Source organism: Alternaria dauci, chromosome 9 (genome assembly GCF_042100115.1).
Source record: "Alternaria dauci strain A2016 chromosome 9, whole genome shotgun sequence".
NCBI classification, from domain to species: Eukaryota; Fungi; Ascomycota; class Dothideomycetes; order Pleosporales; family Pleosporaceae; genus Alternaria; species Alternaria dauci.
The window spans coordinates 1,000,666-1,024,518 of record NC_091280.1 but is presented as its reverse complement, the minus strand read 5'-3'; the positions used below and the strand labels follow the sequence as shown (position 1 = coordinate 1,024,518).

Genomic DNA, 23,853 nt, shown 5'->3' with positions numbered 1-23,853 from the left:
GCTCTCTGCGACGACGAGAAGGCCAATGATCACCGTTGGCCCGCCCGGAAAGGTTCAAAGCGCGATGGTTTAGTGGGGGATGTTGAGAAATGAAAGGCACGTGCCAGCCGTCCGAGTTACCTAGTCTCGTCACAACCATGCCTGGGCTGTTGTCCAAAGTCTAGGGAGGACTGCCTCGCGTGGAGCATCGCTGGTGGGTCAGGGTGAGACAGGAAGGTCGAGAGCTGTTTGCCGCGACCCGCAGATGGCGCGACTCAGGCGGTTGCTCTAGCTAGGCTGGCTCTCCTCCCGTGAGGTCAGGAAAGATACCGAAGTCGTCCCGGCAGTACTCATCACAGATCTACAACGAATGGCTTCCCGCTTGGAGTATCTGGGGATGGTGTACGCCATCAGATCATGGTCACTGTGTCGCTGTCGCGCTCGCCGAAATGACGTACGAAGCCATGCTGTGTTGGCATCGTCGGCGTCCCCGCAATCAGGTCGCTGGGAAGAGGAGGCAGGTATCACACGGCAGGACAATTCCAGTAGGATCCCTCAGGCTGCAGATAATGCCCGTTGCAACGGGCATGGCTTGATCTCAGGATGCAATCACGGCGAGGCACGTGCGAGCACCACTTCTGTCGCGAAAGCTATCTGATTCGGCTGCGTAGTTGATCCTTCATCGGCCTACACCCACCCACTGCCGCTTACCTGGTCTGCATCGCTCAATATTGCGATATGCAACACGCACGTATGTGCAGCGGCTTCTATGTCAGTCCATTTACATGTCTCCTACCTCATCATGCGCCAAACCATCACAGCCTCACCGCCATCACACGGCTGGACATATCTATCTTTCACATTTCGTGCGGGGGCAGTCGCACCAAGTGTGTGCCCAAACAAGCCTAGTGCCGTTCCCTCCCGTTGCTAAAGTTAGCTCCACCCACATGTCTAGCCTTCCGCCTAATCCTCCATGAGGCTGAACCAACAAAGTCTGCCTCGCCAAAAACTGCCACCACACCCCCCAGCTCCTCATCGCGACATCTGCATCGTTCGTTGCAATGACGGCACCATGTATACTAGCAATCAACTTCCAATCCCCGATAGAGCCGTGCATGCACCAGAACAAGGTCTGCAAGCAGCCGCATGCTATCGCAACTTGTTTTGCGCCTGCACGTGCCTGGCTCCGCCATGCCCGGAATACCGTGCATCCACTTGTTCCTCTCAAGCATGCTCCCGTCACTGGCAGATACATGTCCCTGGTCGGCGTCCACGGAGTTGTACATTGTGAACTCCTGCCCTGTGGTCCTCCGCCGACTGGATGAATAATGTAGAATGCGTAAGCCGTAGCCGACGCAAGCCCCCCAACCACAAAACCTGTAAGCGCCGCCGAGCAAGCCACCACTGTCTCGTCCTCTCCCATTACACCATCAGAACTCTTGCCTGGATGTCGGAGCCTCATGCAGACCACGTAGCTCAGCCCTATGTGAAGCTACTAATTCGAGGTATTGGCCGTGGCAATGCTTCATGATTTACAATCTCTGGTCAGTTGCATGCGCAGTTCACTAGCCTCTTCTTGCCTTTTCCATGTGCTTAGAGCGCGCTGCACTCCTACTACTTCCTACACTGCCGCCTGACTACTGCAGCTTACCTCTTTCCAACCAATGAGAAATACCTCCGAGAAAATATTCTGTCTTCGCGTGTCGCAACAGCACTCTGGCCAGCTATTGGGTCGGGAACCAACTCGACTACACTATCGATATTAGAAATCGTACCAATCGCAGTGGCAAAAACCGGCGCTTAGATGTACATTCGGCCGAACCGATGGCCAACATCACAGACTGAAACCCTCAAATGCACTACCAGCGGTCGCAGATACGGTTGTTGAATAGCGCCTGCCACCCTAACGACAAAATGACCACGTGTGACTGGATGCCGCATAGTCGGAAATTGATGAAGACTAAGTTGTCAGTCCATCGGCTACATATACGGTCGGAAGGAACAATATGCCTTCTAGAGATGAAGCCTCTGAGTTGGGTTCGCACATATCTCTGGACGGTGATGTGGCTATTTGTCACGAAGTGAGACATCCTGAATCTCCGATGTATCATCACCAAAGGCTGCAGTAATGGCCATCACATGGTAGGAAATTTGAAGCACAAGTGCGCTAATGCATCGCAAGCAACACGTCTGCGCATCAACATGACGGTCCGAAAGCAATTCTCTGCCTCTTTCTACAAGACCAATACTTTCCGACTATCGATCGCCATAAATACGATTATTGGCTAGAGGACATGTTGTGAGTACCATATTCAAGCACTCGCGTCCTGCAGTTACAAACTCTACGGCACAGTCGCATATGTACGGCGAAGCATCTGGCCTCCAACCATATATGAAATACGGCGCAGCTATCTAGGCTCAACTCTAGAGAACTTGTCCATCATCGCGTTTCAGTCTAAGTAGAACCAACTGCGCCTCTCGGGAACGTCCGCAACGGTGAAGCGCTGCGTTCCGATCTCTCACATGCTGTGCCCCATGCGAGCACGCCGCCACTGCCGCTCATCACTTCTTGTTAGAAATGTGCCGCAGTCAGACCGACAGATTCTGTCACACAGCGTTGTTCGGAAGTTCGAGCTCCGCTGTGCCGCAAAAGCACATGATTATAGCGGAGATCGCCAACATGATCACTTGGACTCAACGATGAGCTCGTCTACGACATATTAGACCAAGCGAAAACCTAAACGGACCGCTGTACCCCGTTCTTGATCAGGCGATTTGTCTCCATTGCCACGTCGCCTTGATCCAGATGTGAGAGTAGAAGACCTTGCTTCGTGGACTGGACAAACCCGGTTCGCACATTCGGACCAAATCTTTTCTCCATCGACTTGCATGACGAAATGGAAATCTAGCCTTGAATTTCCGGCATGCTCGCCGAATTTACCATAGTGAGCGTTGCAGATCTTTTTGGCTGACATTTGACAAAGTAGCCTTAGATGGAATATCCAACTTTTAAGCTGATGAAATTTGAATATCTCGAACACGGCTATTCGTCAGAATGATCACTGTGGGTGGACAATGGTAAAACAGGATAACTTTTTTTTGGCGTACTTCACGGATGAGTTGATGTGCATGAAAGATTTGTACATGTGAATATTGAAGGTTTTACCACTACGATTTACAATGTGGTAACTGTCGGGCTATTGATCCAGCACCTAATTAGGTGCCGAAGATACATCCATCTCGACTTTTCGTGACACTCACCCGGTCTTTTGCTTCGCTATGCTGCGTCGACCGGATTTTTATTCATCCGTCATAATCACATCACCATACCTGTCCTGAAGGAAGCGCCCTGGCTCTGTTTCATCTGGTTCCCCCAGAATTTGCGCACTCTCAAGCTCTTCAGCGTCCTTCAGCCGATTTGGCCTTCGAGGACACACCATGTACCGGCAATTGGGACATAGATTAGAAAATCTAGAGATACCGTTGATCAGAGTACTCAGATAGCCGTAGTGGAAGGCGTGACCACAATCAATTCTGACCGGGACTTCGTCGCGTACAGTCTCATGGACGTTGAGCACATCACGGCAGATGGTGCAGTCTTCTCCAAGAAGATCAGAAATCTTGGTGACGGCGAAGGCGTACTGTTCGGCCTTGATAACGGGCCCGATAGGTTCGAAGTAGACTTCTGGCAGATGGTCTAGGTCAAATTCGCCATCGGACTCGTGCTCATCGTCCCTTTCTTCAGGTAGCCATATCCATGTATCATCTCTTGTAGCGTTTGGATCCAGGAAACAATCTAATCGGATCATGGAGAGCGCTGTTCGTACATGACCAAGGCACACTGAGCCAAGCGCACTAACAACGTGCATGAGACCGTCGACGAAGTTCTTGAACATGTCCCAAGAATGGCCGCGGGCGGTGTAAAATGACCGGTTCAAGAGAGTCGTCGCATCTTATACTAGCAGCCTCGCTGTACCGCGGATATCGCACGATGCAAATCTCTGACGTAGTGCCAAAGACAGTTTTGAGAAGGGGTCGGAGATCAGGGAGCGATGATGATCTACTAGTTCGTTGAGGTAGTCGTTGAGAGAAGGATGACCCATTGAGAACCATCTCATTTCTTGGTGATGATCAATCGTAACCTGAACGAGTCCGGCGAAGTGAGCAATTTCACTCTCGATCTCCTTGTAATCAAGAGGATTTGCGGTGATCATCCGAGCCATTTCGGGGATAGTGTTGGCTCCCAGCAACTGACGTGCCTTGAGCTGATCTTGAAGATCATCTGGAACATCATTATAGCGCGGTTGAGAGTTGATAATGTGCATGATCCAATCCTCGAAGTCAGATGACAGATTCATAAGAGTGTCGCATATTAGTATGATGCTGGGGTCGACCACCAGACCGTAGTAGTCGACATGTTGTTCCCCAAACTCCAGATTGTACTTGGCTGGATCTAGAAGCAGGACAGCGTCAAGAACTGCAGCGACTTCATCCCAAATTATATTAAAAGTTGGCAAGACCACCTTGACCGTCCCCGTCGGTAGGTCAGGTAAGCCAGACCGCAACTCGGCCCATTGCTCAGACACTAACCGCTTGATCATCGAGCGTGTTGCATCGGAATCGATGGCCTGGTATGATAGACAAAAACCGAGCAAATCGCAGTAGGAACTCAGAATCCTGGTGGTCGCCTCGAAATATCCTCGCAAATGGCGGAGACATGTCTCTAGATGGGTCATTGGTATTACTGTCGGAGGAACGGATACCCTCTCCATTTCTGCCGAGTTTTTGGAGGATCCGAATCCTTTTTCGACTGAACCTTGGGAGTGTTGTGACGAGTAAGCCTGTGTAACTAAATTCGAGTTTGGGCTAAGCGAAAGAAAACTCTTTACAGCCAGCAGAATTTAAGTGAGCGTCGCATAGTGGGTAAAACCTCTCTTTCACTTTGTGGTGCGCCACTGTGTCAAACGTACAGATATTTGCGGGGCTTCTTTCTTCACCGGCAGCGCAATCGTCTTGAAGGCGCCCTCAATCTCACCTGCAAGACTTCAGTAAGTTTAGACTGCCTGTCCAATACATGATATGATCCGAACGACGGACAGTGTTGTCCTTTGCAAAGAGGCAAAATGGTGCGTAACAAGTTGGACTCATATACAAAGGATTGGGAATCCCTACCCTCGATGCGTTCACCAAGCTAAGCTTTTTTTGCTCAGTATCTGAGATTTTTTGCGTCCAGCTACCATGGCTGTGCATTGCAAGAGCGAAGGTAAACACCAGACTAACAGATCGTATTTGTACTCACTGGCACATTGTGTGACAAACTCTCGCTTTTTTCACAGCTCACCAACCGAAGATGCTCATTGTGCTGATTTCCAGTATACCTTTCAAACACCTATTCCAAAAGAGCATTCCAAGATTGTTTCTAACAGGTATTGCCGTCGCTGCTCTTGCGGTCCTTGGCCATGGAACGATTTCTACCAGAAGCGCTCCCTGTGACAAGTTGGATGTGAAACTTCGCTCTGGGAGGTAGAATCGCACAAAGGCTGATGAAACGCCATTCGACAGATATTTCACAAAGTCTGTGTTCTTCACTCACAGCTATGGGACAAAGCATTGCAGAGCTTTGAGAACAGACAAATATATATAGGAGAGCACTCACACTCATCCTATCTATTACAGTGAACATTCAACTTCAACCACCTAAATCCGCGATCATGGGATCTTCCAGTCCGGTGGGACAGTTTCCAACGCCTCTAAAATACCTACACACTCTCCTCACTGCAACGGAAGACACACACGAAGCTCGCACCAGCATACTTTGTACCTACGACAATATTCTCGTCGCTGCGATGAGCCATAAGGCAGAAGGTGACGATTCCCGCAAATTAGCTCTCTCGATGTGGATCAAACGCCCACGAGAGCGTGTCTCGACGCCGTCTGGGTTCTTCAACCGAATCTGGCAGGAGTTGATGGAGCGACGTGACGAGCTATTCAACTATATCTATCTATCACAGGAAAATCGGCGCGGCGAAAAAGTCTTCATGGGCCTACGTGTCGACCAACACACTTATTTCCTGTTACAGTCGTTGCAATTCGGTTACGATGGGCAGTTCACAGATCTCGTTTTTAGGCTGGTGGCAGAGCAACCCCAATATTACGACCGGCCGAGTGGCGTCGACGAGCCGACCACTGACTTATTGGTTCCGACAAACGGTATAGGTGACGGCAAAAGCGGGGTTACCGACACTGTCGTCCTCTTCCTTGTGCACCACGTCGCCTACGTTTGCGACCTTTTCAAGAAGACAGATTATGCACCCAGTGCACAAGTAGTAGAGGCGCTTGCAGAGTATCGAGTGAATCAGCTATCCCGCATGTTCGCTGACCCGATGAGCCACATCCCACTACATGCCCGCATACGCTGTTCGAGAACCAACCATCGGACTATCCAAGATGCTGTAGTACTGCGGGCGAAAAAATTGCTTGAAAGCACAAAAAGAGGGTACCTGAACTGGGAAATGTATAAATGGCTACTGCGCTGTGTGGAAGGAGGCTTCCAGGATAAGCCTTCTGAAGCAATAGAGCTTTTCCGCCATCTTGAACTCGGCATGATTACCGATCCAGCTGCATCGCCACAACCAGACTATGTACCTGGTCAAAATAAAGGCCTGGTTGTCCCCGACCACATTCTAGAGGATTGGCAAGATTACGACCCCGACGAGTTGAGCGACGTTGAGTTTGAAGCGACAGGGCCTCGCATTCTAGTCAAAAACGTTGCTAGACCGGTCCAGCCTAGGACTGACGCCTCCTGCACGGTTTGTTTGGAATCTTTCGCCGTCCGTAGGTCGAGTACAGTGGCTTGGAAGGTTAGGTGTGGTCACATGTTCCACAAACATTGTTTGAGAAGTATGATCAACGGCATCGAGAAGAATAGCAACTGCTGTCCGCTTTGTAGAGCAGAAATCTGTGAGGCGAGGGAGCGGCAGCGCATCATTTATGCTGAAGACGATGAGGAGTGGGAAAGAGATTCGCTAGCAACGGACGTGGATGATTAACATGCTACGAAGACGTCGAAGCAGACACCGGTTAAAAAAGGTGGCGAGAAGCTATGAGGCCGTCTGGTTCCGTCAACGAAATGCAGACTGAAGTTGTGGATGCCACAAAATTCGTTGGGTCCAGACGTTGATTCTTCGACGCAGCGCAGTTAGACCAAATCAGGACTAGACACGAAACACGTCGCGCCAAAACGCTAAAGTGTCACGTTGTGAAACGAGAGTGTAGAACGTGCCTCTGGGTCTGCTCTGCTGGAGCTCTGGTTTGTATGGGAATCGTCACAACTTTTTCTTTCGGGGAACGGTTTAATGAAATGGATTTGGTTCGTTTCGCTGGAGTCTGGGTAAACTAGCTGGTAGCCCAAAGTAGACTAGCTCCAGCGAAATCGAAGGGTGCATTGGGTTACCATCGAGATGATTGATGCGTCGTGGAACGGACACAATATGTGACTCCATAGTCCGCATAGGATTTCACAACGGAGGATGTGGACACATATGAATACATATATGGTTATTGGCCCATAGGTTTTCAGAGTCCTGTCGCATGACCACTACCTATCTTTCTTCACTCCTCCTCTTCATACCCACTGTCTTCGCCGCACCACAGGTGACCACGTTTCCGTCACCAATTTGTACTTTTAACGACGTTGTACGGAACACTCTGAACCGTTGACGATACTATAGCCACACCTCCTCTAATAACATCCGCAGAGGCAAATGTACTGTAATTTCCGAGTTGCCAGTGGCGACAAATTCTTTTGGCTGGGTGGATGGGTAGAGGTACTGCTTCTACCTGCGGTAGCCCGCCAAATCGTTTCCCTTGAGCTATACAAGCGGGAGATCGACGTTGTTCGTTTCGCGATTCTGTCTCAGCAATGCAAACTGTTGATCATGATCCCCAGAGCAATTATGAGCGGCCTAGGTGGTCCAGTATCGTGATAGGCCCCCAAGGTAGTCAGAGGTTCCCTAACGTCAATACAGTTAGAGTGGTAGCTGAACCTCTAATCCGCAGCCATTCAACACTGATTCGTCTTTCGTGTGTCGAAATCGGGCCGCTCTTGCTTCACCCGAAGCTTGTATACCCCTCCATCCTATGCGCATTGCCATTTGGGCCTTCAGGCCCCATCCCCGCAACGATCCCTCTCATCCGCACTAGCAGTTCAGCAACCCTAAAGGGTTTACCGACAACGTCATCCATGCCTGTAGCCATGGCCTGTTCGATTTGTTGTTGGCGCACATTCGCAGTGACCCCGATGATTGGTACTCTCTCCCTCAATAAACCTTGTTCCTCGAGTTTTCTTATCTCTGCAACGGCCGTAAGCCCGTTCATAATGGGCATTTCCCAATCCATCAGGATGAGGTTCAGCTCAACAGGTGAGACATCGTTGTAGCCACTAGGTATAGGCTCTGTGGATGGGATGTGGTAGATTTCCTTTAGTGCAATCGAGTCCGACATGGGGTGATCTTTGTTCCAGAGCGTGGTCTTTGGTAGGAAATCAAGAGCTTCCTGACCATGGTTGGCGACGCTGACAACGCATCCCAGATTGCGTAGTTGCTTAGCGAGAACACGCTGATTGATGAGGTTATCTTCTACTACAAGAACGTGGAGCGTATCTGGTATACTCTTTGTGCGCTTCAATTCCTGTAGGTTGGGACCTTCTGGTAGCCCAAGAGCTTCGGGACGAACATGAGAATGTTCAGTCTGCGATGGCCTTGACTGTATATATTGGCGTCTTGCTTTTGGACTCACAGAGTCGGATCGTGGACTATCCTCGCTTATGGGTTTGCATATTGGAGGAGACGGGCGTGCCAGGCCTACGAGCGGTGTGGGCTGTCTGTGTTTGATATCTTCAGGGAAAACATGGGGTAAGCTGCCTTTCCGAGCCATCATTGGTTTGGCTCTACGTGATCTGATGTAGAAGGAGAACGTGCTGCCTTTCCCAGATTCACTAGCGACACCAATCGAACCGCCTTGCAGTTCGGTGAGACGGCGCGATATGAAAAGCCCAAGGCCGGACCCGCCGTAGTGTATGTGCGTGCGAGGTGAGGCTTGCGAGAAGCGGGTGAAGAGGCTACGTTTCTCCTCATCAGAAAGACCGCGTCCCGTATCAGTAACAGAGAATTGGAGATAAAATAGCTCTTGCACGCTTTTCCAGTCATCTTCCAAGCGGGAGTCCTGTTCCACCAGTCTTTCATCGTTGAACTGTATCCCTACAGGCGATGAAACGGGCTCAGTTGCACTTGCGGTGAGGGTGACTGTGACTCGCTTAGTCGATTCCAAGCGCGTGAATTTGATGGCATTTGTGAGTAGGTTGATGAGGATCTGCAACACCCTCGTTGGGTCCAGAGACGCCCAATCGATATCCATGTCTCGGTACGATTTGTCCACGGCTAACACAAGGTCGATGCCGGCAGCTTTTGCCTCAGCGGAGAACATTTTTACTGCATGTTTTGCCACTTCAGTGATAAAGATGCTAGGTCAGTGTATGTTTGATATGCGTTCATGCATCAAAGACTTACCGCTTTCGGGCTGCGCAATCACCGGCGTCATGTCTAGAAGACCGGAATCAAGTTTAGAGATGGTGAGGATGTCATCGACGATATGCTTCATGTGGGTCGCGCAAACCCCTATGGTCTGGGCAGCGTCCAGGGTGGAAGCTATGAAAGCTGCCCATTCATTTGGTGTAATACCCTGTTCACCATGGCGATCATCCTGGGGATAAGACGATGTGATGGAATCAGCGCACTGCATGATGGCGCTGAGAGGATTTCGCATCTCGTGACTCGTCGTGTCTAGAAAGTGCTCTAGGTGCTGTTTCCCTTGAAGCGCACTGTCGGTGCGAATCTTTTGAATACCTTCGGCCCACTTCTGTTCTGGAGTGCGGTTTGCAAAGTCAGTATACGTTTCAGTTTTGGTTTCTGCTCGCAAGCGCCTTACTTGATATGTCCGTGACATTTCCAACGATTTCCTCAAGCTCGCCGTTCGGACTCAGTTCAGGGTAAGCTGAGCATAGGATCCATTTGAAGTGCTGGGTGTCTTCAGATTGTGGCTCATTAGACTCAGAGGGCGGCACCCATGGCATCCTCGTACGTAGTTCGAAGCAAACAGATTCATGGTTGGTGACGAGCTTCGAGAATATGGATTGGCAGTAGGGCACATCCTCTGCGAAAGCGATCCGGTACCAAGCCTCGGTCGCGTTGTCGTCAGCAGATGCAACTTCAAACATATCGTACCAGCGTTGGTTTCGATATGTATAGGTGCCTGTCGGATCGATGATGAAGATGCCTACATCAGACCGTTCCGCGAAGCGCTGAAATTTGCTCTCTTTGAGCTGGATCTGAGCCATGAGATGTTCTTGAATCTGAGCAGCTTGGGTGATAGCCTTTTGCCTCTGACGGACTTCGTCTTCGAAAAGAACAATGGACGCGAGAGAGGTAGCAAGTAATCGCACCATGACCTGGAGGTATTGCTGGTACTCACTGTCGAAAGGCCGGCGGGGGTTGATGCCTATTATGAGGAAGCCCTCTACTTGGTTTCCTGTCGTAGGGATAATAGGACATATGACCAACGTACGACAAGGGTCACCATATCCTCGCCAGTCAATGCCTTCCAATGCCGTTGTCGGAGCAGGGAGATCATCGAGATGAACAACAGTGGCTTTTCCAGATTTGGCAGCCCGACTTAGATACGTGTGCAGAATGTAAGAGTCCTGATTGATGTTGACAGTCGCAGGCGCGATGGGGTGGCCGACGGAAACGCCAATGGTGCCCTTGAGGACGCAACCCTCCAGTGGGGGAATGCTGCCCGGTGACGACATGGAGGGTATCTGAGCGCTAACATGTCGCTCGGCAGCATACAACAGAGCAAACGGTACATCCTTGTCATTTAAGCTTAGAGAACGCAACGTAGTATCCCAAAACGACGGGAAATCTCTCGCGTTTGCGCTTTCGGTTCCCAGGGCGACAAGGCTAGAGATGCGGCGTTCGAGAATACGATGATTCGAAACTTCGTAGAAGGTCTGGTAGTAGGCTGTTACTTGGCCGTCGGCGTTCAATATAGGTACGAATTGGAAGGACCAGTGCGTCTCTTCGACAAGGCCATCCCTCTCTATGAAGAGCAGCATATCGGGTTCGGCTATGGATTCGCCAGTGGCTTTGACGTGGTCGACCATGGGTTGGAAAGAAGACCAGTGATCGGGTGCGATGATACGAACGCTCTCCCCCATGCAGGGATGGAGGCTGCCAAGCAGCTGAACATAGGGCTCGTTGTACAACATGATGACATTGTCACCCCAGAATATGACAGCGGGTACATTGTTGCTCAGTACTGTGTTTGCTATGCAGCGCAAATCACAGGGCCATGAAGTCATTGGTCCCAACGGTGTCTTGGCCCAGTCGACACTGCGGAAGTAGTCGATGTGCGGGCTGGCTCTCACGCCGCCCGTGAGCACATGCGAAGTACAGTCGAAAGATATGTTGTTGGTTGCGGTTGCGTCGGGAGAACAGCTGGTGCCAGGCTCAGGCATTTGGGGTGCCTGGGCGAGGGACAGCTGGGGTTTGATGGGTAGAGCGTCGGCGCGAAGCCGGCCTCGAGGTGCGTTCGGCTCGGGCATGATGGTGCGGTGGCTCTTTCCTCCCGGTGCAGCGTCCACCCACAGCAAGCGCGTCGGCACTCCGCTGACGATCTTGTATCGCCCCAGGACTGTGGCGTTCCATGTGTGCGCTTCAAATGCATACGCGTTGCCGCGCCGTTGTTGGTCGCCCTCGTTCACATGCCCACGAACCCAATCTCTAAAGGCGAGCTGCGCAGCCGAGCTCTCGGTGAACAAGCTCGTCGCATCGTTGCCCGATATCCTGGCCAGCAGTCCGTTGACGGCGTGCAGTGCCGTGTTCGCATACACAAGGTCGAGCGTTTCGTCGCCGCGGCGCGGGCACGGACAGGTTTCGATTGCGAATGAAGGGCGGTCGTCGTGGTCGAGGGCGTCGAGGAGCGTGATAGATGCCAAATCTCGCTCTGTTGCCTGCAGCTTGGGCTTGCAGGCAGCCAGCGGTGGGTGCGAGACATGGCCGGTTGTCCCGTAGTAGTTGTGGAGCGCAAGTAGCTGCCCGTTCGAGGCCATCTCACGCGGCGCAGAGCAGGATGGGCGGAGAGGACGACAAGACACACGGCCGGCGCATTGAACAGACGTCTGGGTGCTATCGGTACAAACGAGGATTACTTCCGCTTTCCACTGCTACCTGGAAAGCTAGCGCAGCCACGGCCTAGACGCTGCGTCTCTAGCTATGATGACTGAAAAGCGTCTCGGTCCGCTGGGTGGCGGCTCCACGCTCTCGCCGGGATCTACAACATGGCGTCATTGTAGATCAAACTCGATCAAAAAGTACTTCACCATCGGCCTTCGTTTCGGTACGGTGCGCGTGCAACTCTACGGTCGTGTCGCTGCAGCATCGTGTCGCGTCTGAGGTTTACCGGCTTCCTGCCCTGCGGCGATCACGCACACCTACCCTTGCTGCTTACTGGAAAAGGTCCGCACTCGGGGTGCCAAGTCGCCTTTTAACGAAAGCTGACTGGGCCGACTCCGCACTTTCCTCGGTTGGCTACCACGACTCTCCGCATGGCACCATCACCCTTTCACCAAACAGATGCAATCAATATAACATGGTACCATTGAACGCTTCTTGTTAGACAACAGGTACAAGAAGCCTGTCGTCCCTTATGTTCTCCAGGGAATGTCGGTAGCGGCCGCCTGGCGTGTAGTTCGTGGCACATGGCGGAACAAGTCTCACTTTGTATATACGGCTGTGTACTTTCAAGTATATTAAAGCACGGATAATCGTACTGTCTCATGTATCGGCCTATGACTTATCCAGTGTAGGACCTAATTCTATGAGCTAGCGCTTCCGACGAAGCCTACAACACGCATCTCGTCAATATCTCGCATCTCCCTTCCCTGTTCAAGCATGGCAATCCGACTGGCCAAGTATCATCTGATCCAATGTTTGGTTTGTGTTGCCTACTCTTGCCTTATGACAGTGATGTTAGCACTTCTTCCCGTCGCAGAATTTGTACGAATTGTACAACCTACCTGATTGTATGCCAAGATTATATATCCACGTACAACCCTGCAAGGCTGTGAGTGTGGATGATTGCTTTAGAGCTAGCAATGAAAAAAGGGCCAAGCAAAAATATGGCCGAATCCTGCTCGGAGAAACAGGTGATACGTCAGTGTTGCGACAAGGTTATATGTCACAGAAAACAGCAAAAAGAAATATCGAGTACAACGTATTATGACCTAACCAGGGGTCGCTGGATGATCGTCAGTGTCTGTGTTCGAACGGACTGATCTGTTGAGTGTTACTTACAACCTGGAATCTCTTGATATCGAACGAATCGTAGTCAAGCGCCTTGCCATTGGGCCATTAGGCCGTTGTTTGATTGATGAGGACTTTTTCTTTTAATCTAAATATATTCATGATTGTTTACATCATCTTCAATGCAGCAACCAGAATTTCGATCTTGTCATCGGCATACGTAGAAGCTGTGCAACGTGAAAGAATTTGCACTTGTGGTGGGGTTGTCGGACCACTTCGGCATGGTGGGGCACAACGCGAAAAGTACTTGGTGGAAAAACATATGACAATGAACTACCACAACACACGATAACAAATAGCCTGAAGTACTACTGTTTCATTAAAAGCACGCTATCTGGTCTATGATCTCATTCCCGTAAGGCTGCTCACGGGTGGTAGACAACTAAGCCCTCGCTGCGGGCTGCGAGAGCGTGCTTCCGCCATCAGGGTACAAGACCTGCTCGTTGTAGAACACACCACCTGGTCCAGCCAGCATGAGAACCGTCGCAGCCATGTCAGTGTCAGCACCAGGACGGCCTGCAGGGTTGCTCATCCCAGATTCGATGCGGCTCTTGTTATCCTCGTCGGAAGAGCCAGTGGTCATCTGGATGTGGTGTTAGCTCAAACAACGTAATGGTAAGCTATGCGGAGTAAGGCTACATACCTCACTTGGGAAGACACCAGGAGCGATAGTGTTCACCCGCACCTTGGTTCCGACAAAGGTTGTTGCAAGCATACGACTTAGGTGTGTGGCGGCTGCCTTACTAGACGCGTAGGAGAACTGGCCATTGCTGCTGCCTTTCATGTACCCTGAGATACTGCTTACGTTGATGACTTGCGAAGTGTACCCAGGAGTCACCTGGCCACCCTTGGCCAATAGAGGTAAAAAGGTCATTGACATCCAGAAGATGCTTCCGACGTTAGTCTTCATGGTGTCGGCCCAGTTCTCGGGCTGAGACTTGAGGAAATGGTCGGAGATGGCTTGGGCGTCCTCCATGTCTGGCTGGCCATTTGCGGAAAATTTGGTGTTGTCATCACGAGCGATACCCGCGTTGTTGACCAGGATTTGGATTCCCTTTGGCTCTTTTTGACACATCTCGTCGTAGAGGCGCTTGACATCATCCTTTTCGCTTGGTATTGTTAGTGTCGTACTCTTCATAGAGCGGACATGATTGTGCTTACCTAACATCTGCCTGAAGAGGGATAATCTGGCCCGAGCCACCACCACTGTACAACTCCTCTGTCTTCTTCAAAACTTCATCGCGTCTGGATGTGATGTAGACCTTTGCACCGTTTGCGACCAGCGCTTGTGTGATCATCAAGCCGATTCCAGTTCCTCCACCAGTAACGAGAGCGGTGACGTGAGAAACGTCGAAGAGCTTAGAGCCCTTGAGGTCCTCGGTGTTGGCCTTGCCGTTACCCATATTTCTGACGATTTGGTAAGTGGTCCTTGGAATGAATTGATTTGTCCGTGTTGTGGATGTAATAGATTTGGTAGCTGTGGGAAAGCTTCTTGAGAAGAGTCTGAGCATTTTGAAATATGGTTGTAATGGCTGCTTCCTTTATGCGACTTAAAGGTGGAGGAACGATGTCACAGTTGACATACGAACATGATGACGTTGAGACGACGCATGGGTACTCCAAGATGGGGTCCAATGAATTGAGCACTGGCGCGACAGATCGATGCATACTATGAGCGCACGCAAGTATCGAAATTCCACTTTCCCCATATTAGAAGCGCAAGCCACCAACAAATAGCACACCTTAGCATCGACTAATGCTTGAGGCACGGCTCTCACGGCCAGGAGCGAGCTAAAGGTAGATGCAGTTGCCATGTGCCAGATGCCATTAAATGTGCTAGACTCTGGTACTTGCCTGCATTGTGGAAAGTCGAGGTGCATTCGTCCTGCAATCAAGACTACCATTGATCTGGACAACTGCGGGCGCTGTGAAGCTATCGTTGTCGCGTCGTATGTAGAGCCACATGGCTTCGATTGTCTCTAGGCGTGGCATTGGGACGTATTCAACGCTACACTATATATTATACGATTTAGTATTCGGGTGATCTCTACGTATCAGCAATGCCTCAGTGTGAATGCCTGGAAGTGAAAGGAAATGTGATGGTGTTGAGCTGCCACACATCGGCGGCTATGACGCGATCATCATTCCGAATATTCCCCGCGCCCTCTCCGGGCGCTCGGCCCATCTGCTTTGTCAATGGCTTAGAAACCACACGAACAGTTGCGGATCAACATCTTAACCATTATAACAATATACGCGCATTGACAAATGGTTCTGTCCAGCACGCAATACGTGTATTTTGTCAGCGTGTGGGCGATCATTGGACGACAGGGCATTAGTAACACAGCTTTGGCCTCGGGAATAGAGCTATGGCATCATCGCTACAGAGATGTCGAATGAGGGGAAGCATCGGCGGATGAAGGGCGTCCTGACACCTCAATAGTAGGAAGCATTTCTAATCGCGTAGGCGCATATAACTGCATTTAAGCTGCCCATGTCCCCAGTCCATACCCAAGCAACTTACCATACAGCCACTAACCCAGCAAACCGCGATCTTCCTCCACGATTCTGCATTTGCAAGCTCTCCACAGTATAGTTTCCATTTCAATTGCGAACAAACCTAGCACCCCAGCCATCACAATGACAACCACCGCGTCCCTCCCGACACCCGCACACCAACTCTCCAACCCGACGCCTACTTCCAACAACACTTCCTCTTCCGACGTCAATTTCCAAGGCCTACCCATCCCTCGCGGCCCCGTCACAGCATCGCTATCTTTTTACAAAGCCCCAGAAGATGGTGCGCCACCACACAACTACGTCGAGCCGCCCCCAGGCGTGCCACAACGGAATTGGGGAGATACATGGGCCGAGGTCACGCTCAACGACCTGCGAGGTCAGGAACACAAGTTCACGTTGGACAACAACGCCTTCGACACATACCAGAACATCAAAAGCGGGTTGGACAGGGCCGACTTCGACGACGATGAAGCAATAAAACGCATATACTATCCCGAGGTGGAGAACCTACTCTTGCAGAACGTACAAGGCGCACAGAGAGTGCTTCTCTTTGATCATACGATCCGCCGACCGACTGGCAATCGCACCCCCGTCCAACGCGTGCACATCGACCAGACACCTTTCTCTGCCGCCGAACGAGTCAAGCTGCACTTGCCTGACGAAGCCGAACAACTCCTACAAGGTCGCTATCGTATCATCAACGTTTGGCGTCCACTCAATGGGCCTGTCATGAGCCACCCACTTGCAGTCGCCGATAGCCAAACAGTGCGCGATAGCGATCTGGTCCCCATCGAGCATCGCTATCCCAATCGCAACGGTCAGACCGCAGCTGTAGCATACAACCCGGGGCAGAAGTGGTACTATTGGTCTGGCATGAAGAACGAGGACCGTCTGCTGCTCAAGTGCTTTGACAGTGACGAAAACGTAGGCCAGTGGGGACGTGTACCACACACAGCTTTTACAGATCCTCGGACACCCGAGGGCGCAGTTGGCAGAGAAAGTATTGAGGTTAGGGCGCTGGTGTTTGGATGAGCGAACTATGATATCTTTTTCCTTGGTCACGATTCTTTAGTAATTCAGTTTAGCCATGCTCGACTAATATATGTTTATGGATCTGATCCACCTGTATTGTTTGGCGGACGTCGAACGTTGAATTTTTTCTGCACGGAGTACACTAATAACATCGTATGATCCACATGAGCTGATGAAAAGAATGTGATTTGTCTTAAAGGTCACTAGCAAACATTGAATCAAAAGTGTGTTGAAACACTATGGGAGAATATTGTCATAGAGACTGTTGAAGTCATTCATGACTCAGCGAACGGTCAATCTTCAATAGTCGTCCCCTCGGGAAATAACCTCCTTACAGTTGGGCCGAAGCAGCACGGTCTGTTGGGAATAGCAAATCAGTTGTGAGCTATACGTTTGGAAGAAGCATGACTTACGTGTTCAAACTGTGCAATAAAGGAGCCTGCAACATCAACAAGCGGCGCATACGCTTCAACAATTCCACTATTGACTAGCGCTCGCATGCCGAGATGGTACTTTTCAACACCAGGTAGACGCTCGAGTTGACGGCGCGCGAAGACCAGAGTTCCAAAGTTCTCATCAATGGTCTTCAGGAGCGACTTTGCAGATGCATGGTGGAGCCCAGCGGCACTGACATGCTCGTTGCGTCCGTACCCATAGACGCCAACACCATCGTGAAGATAGGCCTTGCCCGTGCTGCCAAACGTTTCGATGGCGAAGATGTCTCCCTCCTCCATACGTTGAGAGGTCTTGGTCTTGACGAAGGGAACTTGCTTGTCGCCATGGATGTGATAACGTAGGATATTATGACCAGTGATGTTGCGCACCGCCTTCACTGGGACCATCTTCCCTTTGATCTCCACTTCATAGCTCTCCATCACCTCTTGAATCATCTCACTGATATGATCGATTCTCGCATCGATTCCGGCTTCTTTCAAGCCTGTGTTGGTAGCTGCCTTCACAGATGCCAGTAAATTGTCATAAACTGGATTGGCGGCCACAGTGAAAGCACTGTCCACGATTCTGCCATTGACATGGACACCAAAGTCGACTTTCAACACATCGTCATGCTGGAGAAAGACTTCCTTGGCACCGGCGTTCGGTGTCCAATGCGCACCTATATTGTTCAAGCACAACCCGGTTAGGAAAGCAAGGCCGCCTTTCAGTGCATCTCCGGTTGCAAGGCCTTCGTGGCCGACGAGTGCGCGAACACTATCGTCAATCTCTTCGGCAAGGCGAGTCATAGACACGCCGGGCTTCGCGATTGTCTGTGCATGATGGCGCACCTGGCGGTGAACCTCGGCAGCTTTTCGATAGTCTTTCAGGAAGTCATCGTCCATGTTCTCCATGGCGGCTAAATGACGAAGCTCGCCAGCTGTAGTGCGCTGCAGGTTGTCATCTTTGACGGTATACTCAACAATCTGACCTTGCGGATATGGCTGGCCAAGGAACAATTCGGTGAGGGGAACCCTAGGAGGCGCCGTCTGCTGTTTTTGCGACACATTTTTGGTCTTCTTCTTGTTACGCTTTCTTTTCTTCTTCGCGCCTTAGGCAGTCAGTCGTAGCATCACAATTGACTGTCATCAGCTCACCATCGTCGTTCTTTACGTCAAGTCCAAGCTTCACGTTATCGTCGTCGTCGTCACCGTCTTCATCTTGGCCTTCGAGAACGCCATGAAGTAGTCCACTCGCGGCGGCTGATCTGGGCGGATTGATGATAGCAATTGCGGCGTTTGCTGAGGACCCTGAAAGGTATTAGCATCTTTCTCGTTCCTTCATCCTGTTCAATTTACTGACCATCGGGTCCTTGCTGATGATCTTCTGGAGACTTGGACCCCATGATTGGTTCAAAGTGACGTTCATCAAGTTTTCAAAGCGTTGTTGGTGTCGGTGTCGATAATCGTTGTGCAGCATGAAGCTGAAGGCTGGGTGGGTGCCTTCGTGAAAGTGGGGTCCAACAACGCTATACCCTTCTGGCCATTGGTCCGCGTTGTGCTGTTGCGCACGACCAACCTGCATTCAACATCACTCAATTTCGGCTAATAGTTCGAGATTGGCGACGCTGCAATAGGCAAACTGTGAATTGTTACAAGGTACGCCTTGTCCTAGCGGGCCCACAGAACTCAGGTACCTAACATATCCATGGAAACCTAAGCAAATAACAGCTTGTAACGAAGAGAAGACCTGTGAATCAGTGCACGGCCAGCGCGTTAGGTTCCATTGATCTCCAGGCCGTCAGATGCTTCTCCGCTTTGCTGGCTACTCGCCCAATTACTCCATATGCCACGCATCCAGGCCGTAACCTACTCTACCTAACGCCCAGCGCATCTGAAATGATATCGCCCACCCCAGCTTGAAGATGTGTTTCTCAAACAGTTAACTCCTCGAGCCGTGCTTCTTAATCGTACGATTGCGGACGACGTATCTAGCCCTATTCAAGGCACATCTGGGAAGATTTTTCCTGGGTCGGTTTGTGAGGGAACTTCCCGCGTACCTGGAACACATGAATTCGATTCAGGAAAGATTGAATAGTTAGAGAAGGTTGCTGCACCTACTGATGACTTTGCTAGCTTTAGGCCAGTGCTGACGATCCAGGACTTCGATGGGATTCCACTTGTAGCTGCTTGTCTTAGTTGTTCCCTTTCCGACAAAAACGGTGCAGATACACTGCCACATTGCAGGTCAGTAAACGTGGACAGCGGTAATGTTTGCTCGCGAGGAGTGTTCCGAGGACAGGCACAAAGACACACATCTGGGGCACTAATCTTTATACCCAGCATGAGTCACAACTAATGACCAAATGTAAGTTGCCCTGGTGCACTTCTAGTGACTGATCAATGGTTGCAGAAGCACAGTTGAAAGACTGGTGTTGGCGGCATGGGCAACAAGTAAACCAACAAGTCAATGTGCTACAACGTTCCATCATCGGCGTCCGTGTAAGTCGATTTATCCGCCGAGCTGTTCGATTGTTCACACAGATCCACCGATTCCTTCAAAGACCTGTAACTTGCCAGCTTACATACTACACATGCCGTAGGGAGACAACCTTTGCACCGTACCTGCATTCACAGGAAGCCGTAGTTGGTGCAAGTGACGGATGCCGGACATCTATTGGTGACCTTGATCACTCATGGCTTTGAGAAGGCTGGAGGAGCGGCTATCGCGATTGGGAAACGTGAGCTGTCCTTCGTAGCCGACGACATGAACCCCACGAATACAGACGACGGACATGAGGGATGTCGTGTCGAACATCCGGCCGAGAAGCCCTAAGAAGCAGGTGTGTTGAGCGGAATTGCCGAGGGTGACTGTTCATGTGTCGCCAAGATGTTGTTGCCCTTGTCATACAAGAACGCCACCAAAAGGACACCTGATCTCATTTCTCGCAACCACCACACTTCACCATCACACAACCATTACCAACCTCGTCGTGTTGTTGGTCAGGATGCGCCCAGCTTTTATCTTATGCAGGTCTTGCAGTAGGTCCACAGCAACGTCATTCGTATACGGCAAGGCTACACTGCTCAGTGATGGTTGGAGTCACCTTTTCAATAAAGGCAAGGGCAGTGCAGCCCTTTATCCTTCTCAGGCGCCCCATCGACCCCTGGCGGCGACTAGTCTGCCACGATCCGCATGGACCCAAAGATAGACGGCTCAATGCCGCTAAACGTCTAGACTCTTCGCGGGATTGGCTGACTCGTATCGCGACGATGCCATGATTGGTTCAAAGAGACGGTCCCTGAAAGAGGCGCAAGGCTGCATCGATCGCTTAAGGGGAAACGAAATGTAACTCTGCACAGTTTGCACGACCGGTGAGCTAGCCGTGTCGTTGTTCGGCTTGACAGCGCGGCGCCTGGTGCTGCTTAAGATGAGGGCGTTGTCCCAATGTTTGGAGACAGCCCTACAGATTTTGCTAATATCTAATTTTCGCGTTTCGCGACCTACGATCGTTTACTTTCGCAGCACGTAGCATCATGGCTGCCCGATTCGTCTTCATGGCGATCGCTAATGCCGTTATTGCACGGGCACAGTTCTTCTCTGATTACACTACTACCACTCCTTCTACTTCGGCATACTGGACATACACCTCCCGTTATGCGGAATCTGTGTCTGAGAGTTTGTACACATACTATGACGGCAGTGTCACCACCGATAGCTATACCGTAACCCGCATCGTCAAGGACGAAGTCACCCCCACGGTCTCACCGTACACGACCACTGCCGAATATGGCTATTACTACGATGATCTCCAGGTGGTATACGCTTACTACACTACCGGTGCGGTGGCAGAGTCTGATCTTGAGCCTGATTATGATTACTATGCGACTGCAACGGCAACTTCAACGACAACTACAATCACAAATATCGATTTCAGCATGCCCGTCACCATGACGGCACCTGCCTCTTGCCCCACACCATGTTAGTAAACCATTCCCTGTCCAACTCTTCGTAATACTGACTCTGAGTGCCTCCCTAGTCACCGTGACTACTTCCGCCTCTGTGGATGTCCCGACCCAGGTAACTGCACAGATTTCGCCAACTTCGATTGAGACCTACTCAAGCAGCACTGCCTACGACAACACCGTCTACGTTTGGGAGACATGGTATCTGTCTGAGAGCGCCGCACCGTTCACTGCAACATCGGACTACTACTACTCGTACTACATTTCGGACTGCAGCACGCCTCCGGCACCTTATCGCACTGATTCCTCTTCCGGTGGTGCAGGTAGTGGCAGCTTAAACGACAGCGATGACGATGATAGCTCATACGATTCGTGCTACTATTACTACTGCACCTCTCGCATTCGCATATGGATCATCGTCATTGCAGCTATAATACCCACCCTCTTCTTCCTTGGTTTCCTCGAGTCTTGGTTCTGGTTCCGTCGCCTCATGCTCGGCAAGAGTGCCATGCGTTTTGGTACATGCTCTTGGGTACTCATCTCGCTCTGGGTGCTCTGCTTCACTCGTATGCAAGATCGTCGGAGCGCTGAAGACCAGAAGCTGTTGGCTGAGAAGTGGAAGACCATGGGCAGTGGCGCAGCCTTCAAGGCTTGGTGGAAATGGGGATTTCGTCATCGGTACCCAGAAGAGTTGTTGGGTCAGTTCAGCAAGACAACCGTCGGTATTGTACCACCGGGTCAGCCGCTTTATCCCGCCATGGCACAAACACCAGGTGCTTTCCAGCCTGGTATGCCTGGTGGCGGTGCCCTGCAGCCCGTACCTGGTGCTCCCGGCCAGGTCTACTACTATGGCCCTCCACCTCCAGGCTGGGTTCAAGCACCAAACGGAGGCTTCGTGCCACCACAAGGCTATATGTATCCTCCTCAGCAAACTGGTTACTACGGCGACATGGCCAAGGATGGAACCGTCGTTTCGCAGTCTTCTGTCTCTCCCATAAGCCACCCACAACCGCAACATCAGATGGGAGACGTGTCGCCTTTGGTCCCTCAGGCCCCTCAGCCAATCTATTCTGCCCCTGGGAACGCTGCGCACACGCCTACGCCGTATGGTGGCCCATCGAATGCAGGAACTACGCCACCGCTGGCTCCAAGTCCGCCACCCCAGGGCCCTCTCCCTACCTCCCCACCTCAAGCGGCAGGGCAGGGACCACCGCAGCTCCCACCAGTGATAACGAGTGACGCTTCAGCTGAGGACTCGGCCAGACAACAGCCCACTGCCTCTGCAGCTGATGCTCCTCTCAAGAACGATTCAAAAAACAGAGATTTGTATGAGTAGGCTTGTTGGTCAACTCGAGGTAATGGTCTTTAATGAGTTGAGAGTGGTCGAGTGCAAATGTCAGAGAGAAGATAGCTTTAGCTTTAGCATAGATTTCCTTGAGCAGTACGCGTGCAGATACCCCAGCTCGGAGTCAGTTTCTTCACGACGTCTACGAGATGAAGATAATCAACAATGTAGTATGCGCTTTATCAAGACCACATGTTCCTGCTTCTGCTATCTTGTGACTCATTTTTCATGCCTAACATCATCACAAGAGGCAAGAGATACAGAGTGAACGATTCATGGTGTACTAGATGCGTTGAATTGGAAAAGTGGTATCAATGCTTGTCTTCGGACCAGGGAAAGTATAAAAAGTAGCGCACGAAGGCGCGTAAAGAAACCGATCTACGCAAGCAAAGGCCATGCAAGACATCTTGTAAGAAAGGAGAGAGGGAAGAAAGAAAAGAAGACTCCGACATGCCTGGCTCCAGCGTCCAGACATCGAGCAAAGAAACAGGAAAGAAAGCAGTCAAGGAACAGCCCTTCTTCCCCGGTAAAACATTATCGTACAACGCCATGAAAAGCGTAAAAGTGTGGTATGAAGTCTTCATGTTGCCATTAGTATCCATACTGTCGTCTAGTCGTAGTTCTTGGTCTGCGTCCACCAGAGCCAGGTCCAATGTCAATGCTCTGCAGCTCCAAGCTGAGTGCCATGTCCTCGTTCTGTGCGCCGTAGCCACCGCCGTTCATATCGATGGGTACTTTGGCAGGAATGGGTGGTGCTGCAACACTATGCCTCTGGGTACCACGTCTGTCATAGCTAGGACTGCTGCCGTAGCTGTTGGGGTTGTCGCGTTCGCGAAGAGCCTGTCTGTCCGGTAGATTATACTGCGGTGGCGTGTCGTAGGCAGACACAGGACGCTGTTGGTCTCGCCTAGTGGGTCTGCTGCGTGTTGTAGAAGTAGGAGGCGCATTGTATTGACTCTGACTTGCAAGAACCAGCGCACCTGCGTTGACGGGCGAATTGTAGTCGTTGTTAAAGTCATGCCTCGTAGTGACTAGGGCATTGCTGTTGTCAAAGTTCATGCTAGCTGCATGGCGAATGCGCTCTCTGTCAGCACGCTCGCGCTGGTATCGCTCCTCGCGTTGCATAGCAGCCTCCAAATCTCTACTACCGTTGAGCTGCGCT

General features: G+C 51.1%; 5 protein-coding genes across 5 annotated transcripts; 2 read left to right on the top strand and 3 right to left on the bottom strand.

Annotated features, from left to right (window-relative positions):
- Positions 1 to 8,088: 8,088 nt before the first annotated feature.
- Positions 8,089 to 12,145, bottom strand: ACET3X_009032 (uncharacterized protein; the record flags this gene model as incomplete). Its single annotated transcript, XM_069455182.1, has 4 exons — positions 8,089 to 8,727; positions 8,776 to 9,482; positions 9,546 to 9,899; positions 9,964 to 12,145. The coding sequence occupies 4 exons, from the start codon at positions 12,143 to 12,145 to the stop codon at positions 8,089 to 8,091; spliced, it is 3,882 nt and encodes a 1,293-aa protein (XP_069303109.1).
- Positions 12,146 to 13,779: 1,634 nt separating this feature from the next.
- ACET3X_009031 (uncharacterized protein) lies at positions 13,780 to 14,800 on the bottom strand (the record flags this gene model as incomplete). The annotated part of the gene is made up of 3 exons (XM_069455181.1): positions 13,780 to 13,980; positions 14,041 to 14,506; positions 14,559 to 14,800. The coding sequence occupies 3 exons, from the start codon at positions 14,798 to 14,800 to the stop codon at positions 13,780 to 13,782; spliced, it is 909 nt and encodes a 302-aa protein (XP_069303108.1).
- Positions 14,801 to 15,910: 1,110 nt separating this feature from the next.
- ACET3X_009030 (uncharacterized protein) lies at positions 15,911 to 17,013 on the top strand. The gene has a single exon (XM_069455179.1). It carries the CDS (start codon positions 16,038 to 16,040, stop codon positions 16,947 to 16,949), a length of 912 nt encoding a protein of 303 aa, XP_069303107.1. The 5' UTR covers positions 15,911 to 16,037; the 3' UTR covers positions 16,950 to 17,013.
- A 236-nt stretch (positions 17,014 to 17,249) lies between these two features.
- On the bottom strand, positions 17,250 to 18,786 carry ACET3X_009029 (uncharacterized protein; the record flags this gene model as incomplete). The annotated part of the gene is made up of 4 exons (XM_069455178.1): positions 17,250 to 17,306; positions 17,363 to 18,492; positions 18,539 to 18,691; positions 18,744 to 18,786. 4 exons carry the CDS (start codon positions 18,784 to 18,786, stop codon positions 17,250 to 17,252), a joined length of 1,383 nt encoding a protein of 460 aa, XP_069303106.1.
- Positions 18,787 to 20,917: 2,131 nt separating this feature from the next.
- ACET3X_009028 (uncharacterized protein) lies at positions 20,918 to 22,682 on the top strand (the record flags this gene model as incomplete). The annotated part of the gene is made up of 2 exons (XM_069455177.1): positions 20,918 to 21,362; positions 21,421 to 22,682. The coding sequence occupies 2 exons, from the start codon at positions 20,918 to 20,920 to the stop codon at positions 22,680 to 22,682; spliced, it is 1,707 nt and encodes a 568-aa protein (XP_069303105.1).
- Positions 22,683 to 23,853: the final 1,171 nt, after the last annotated feature.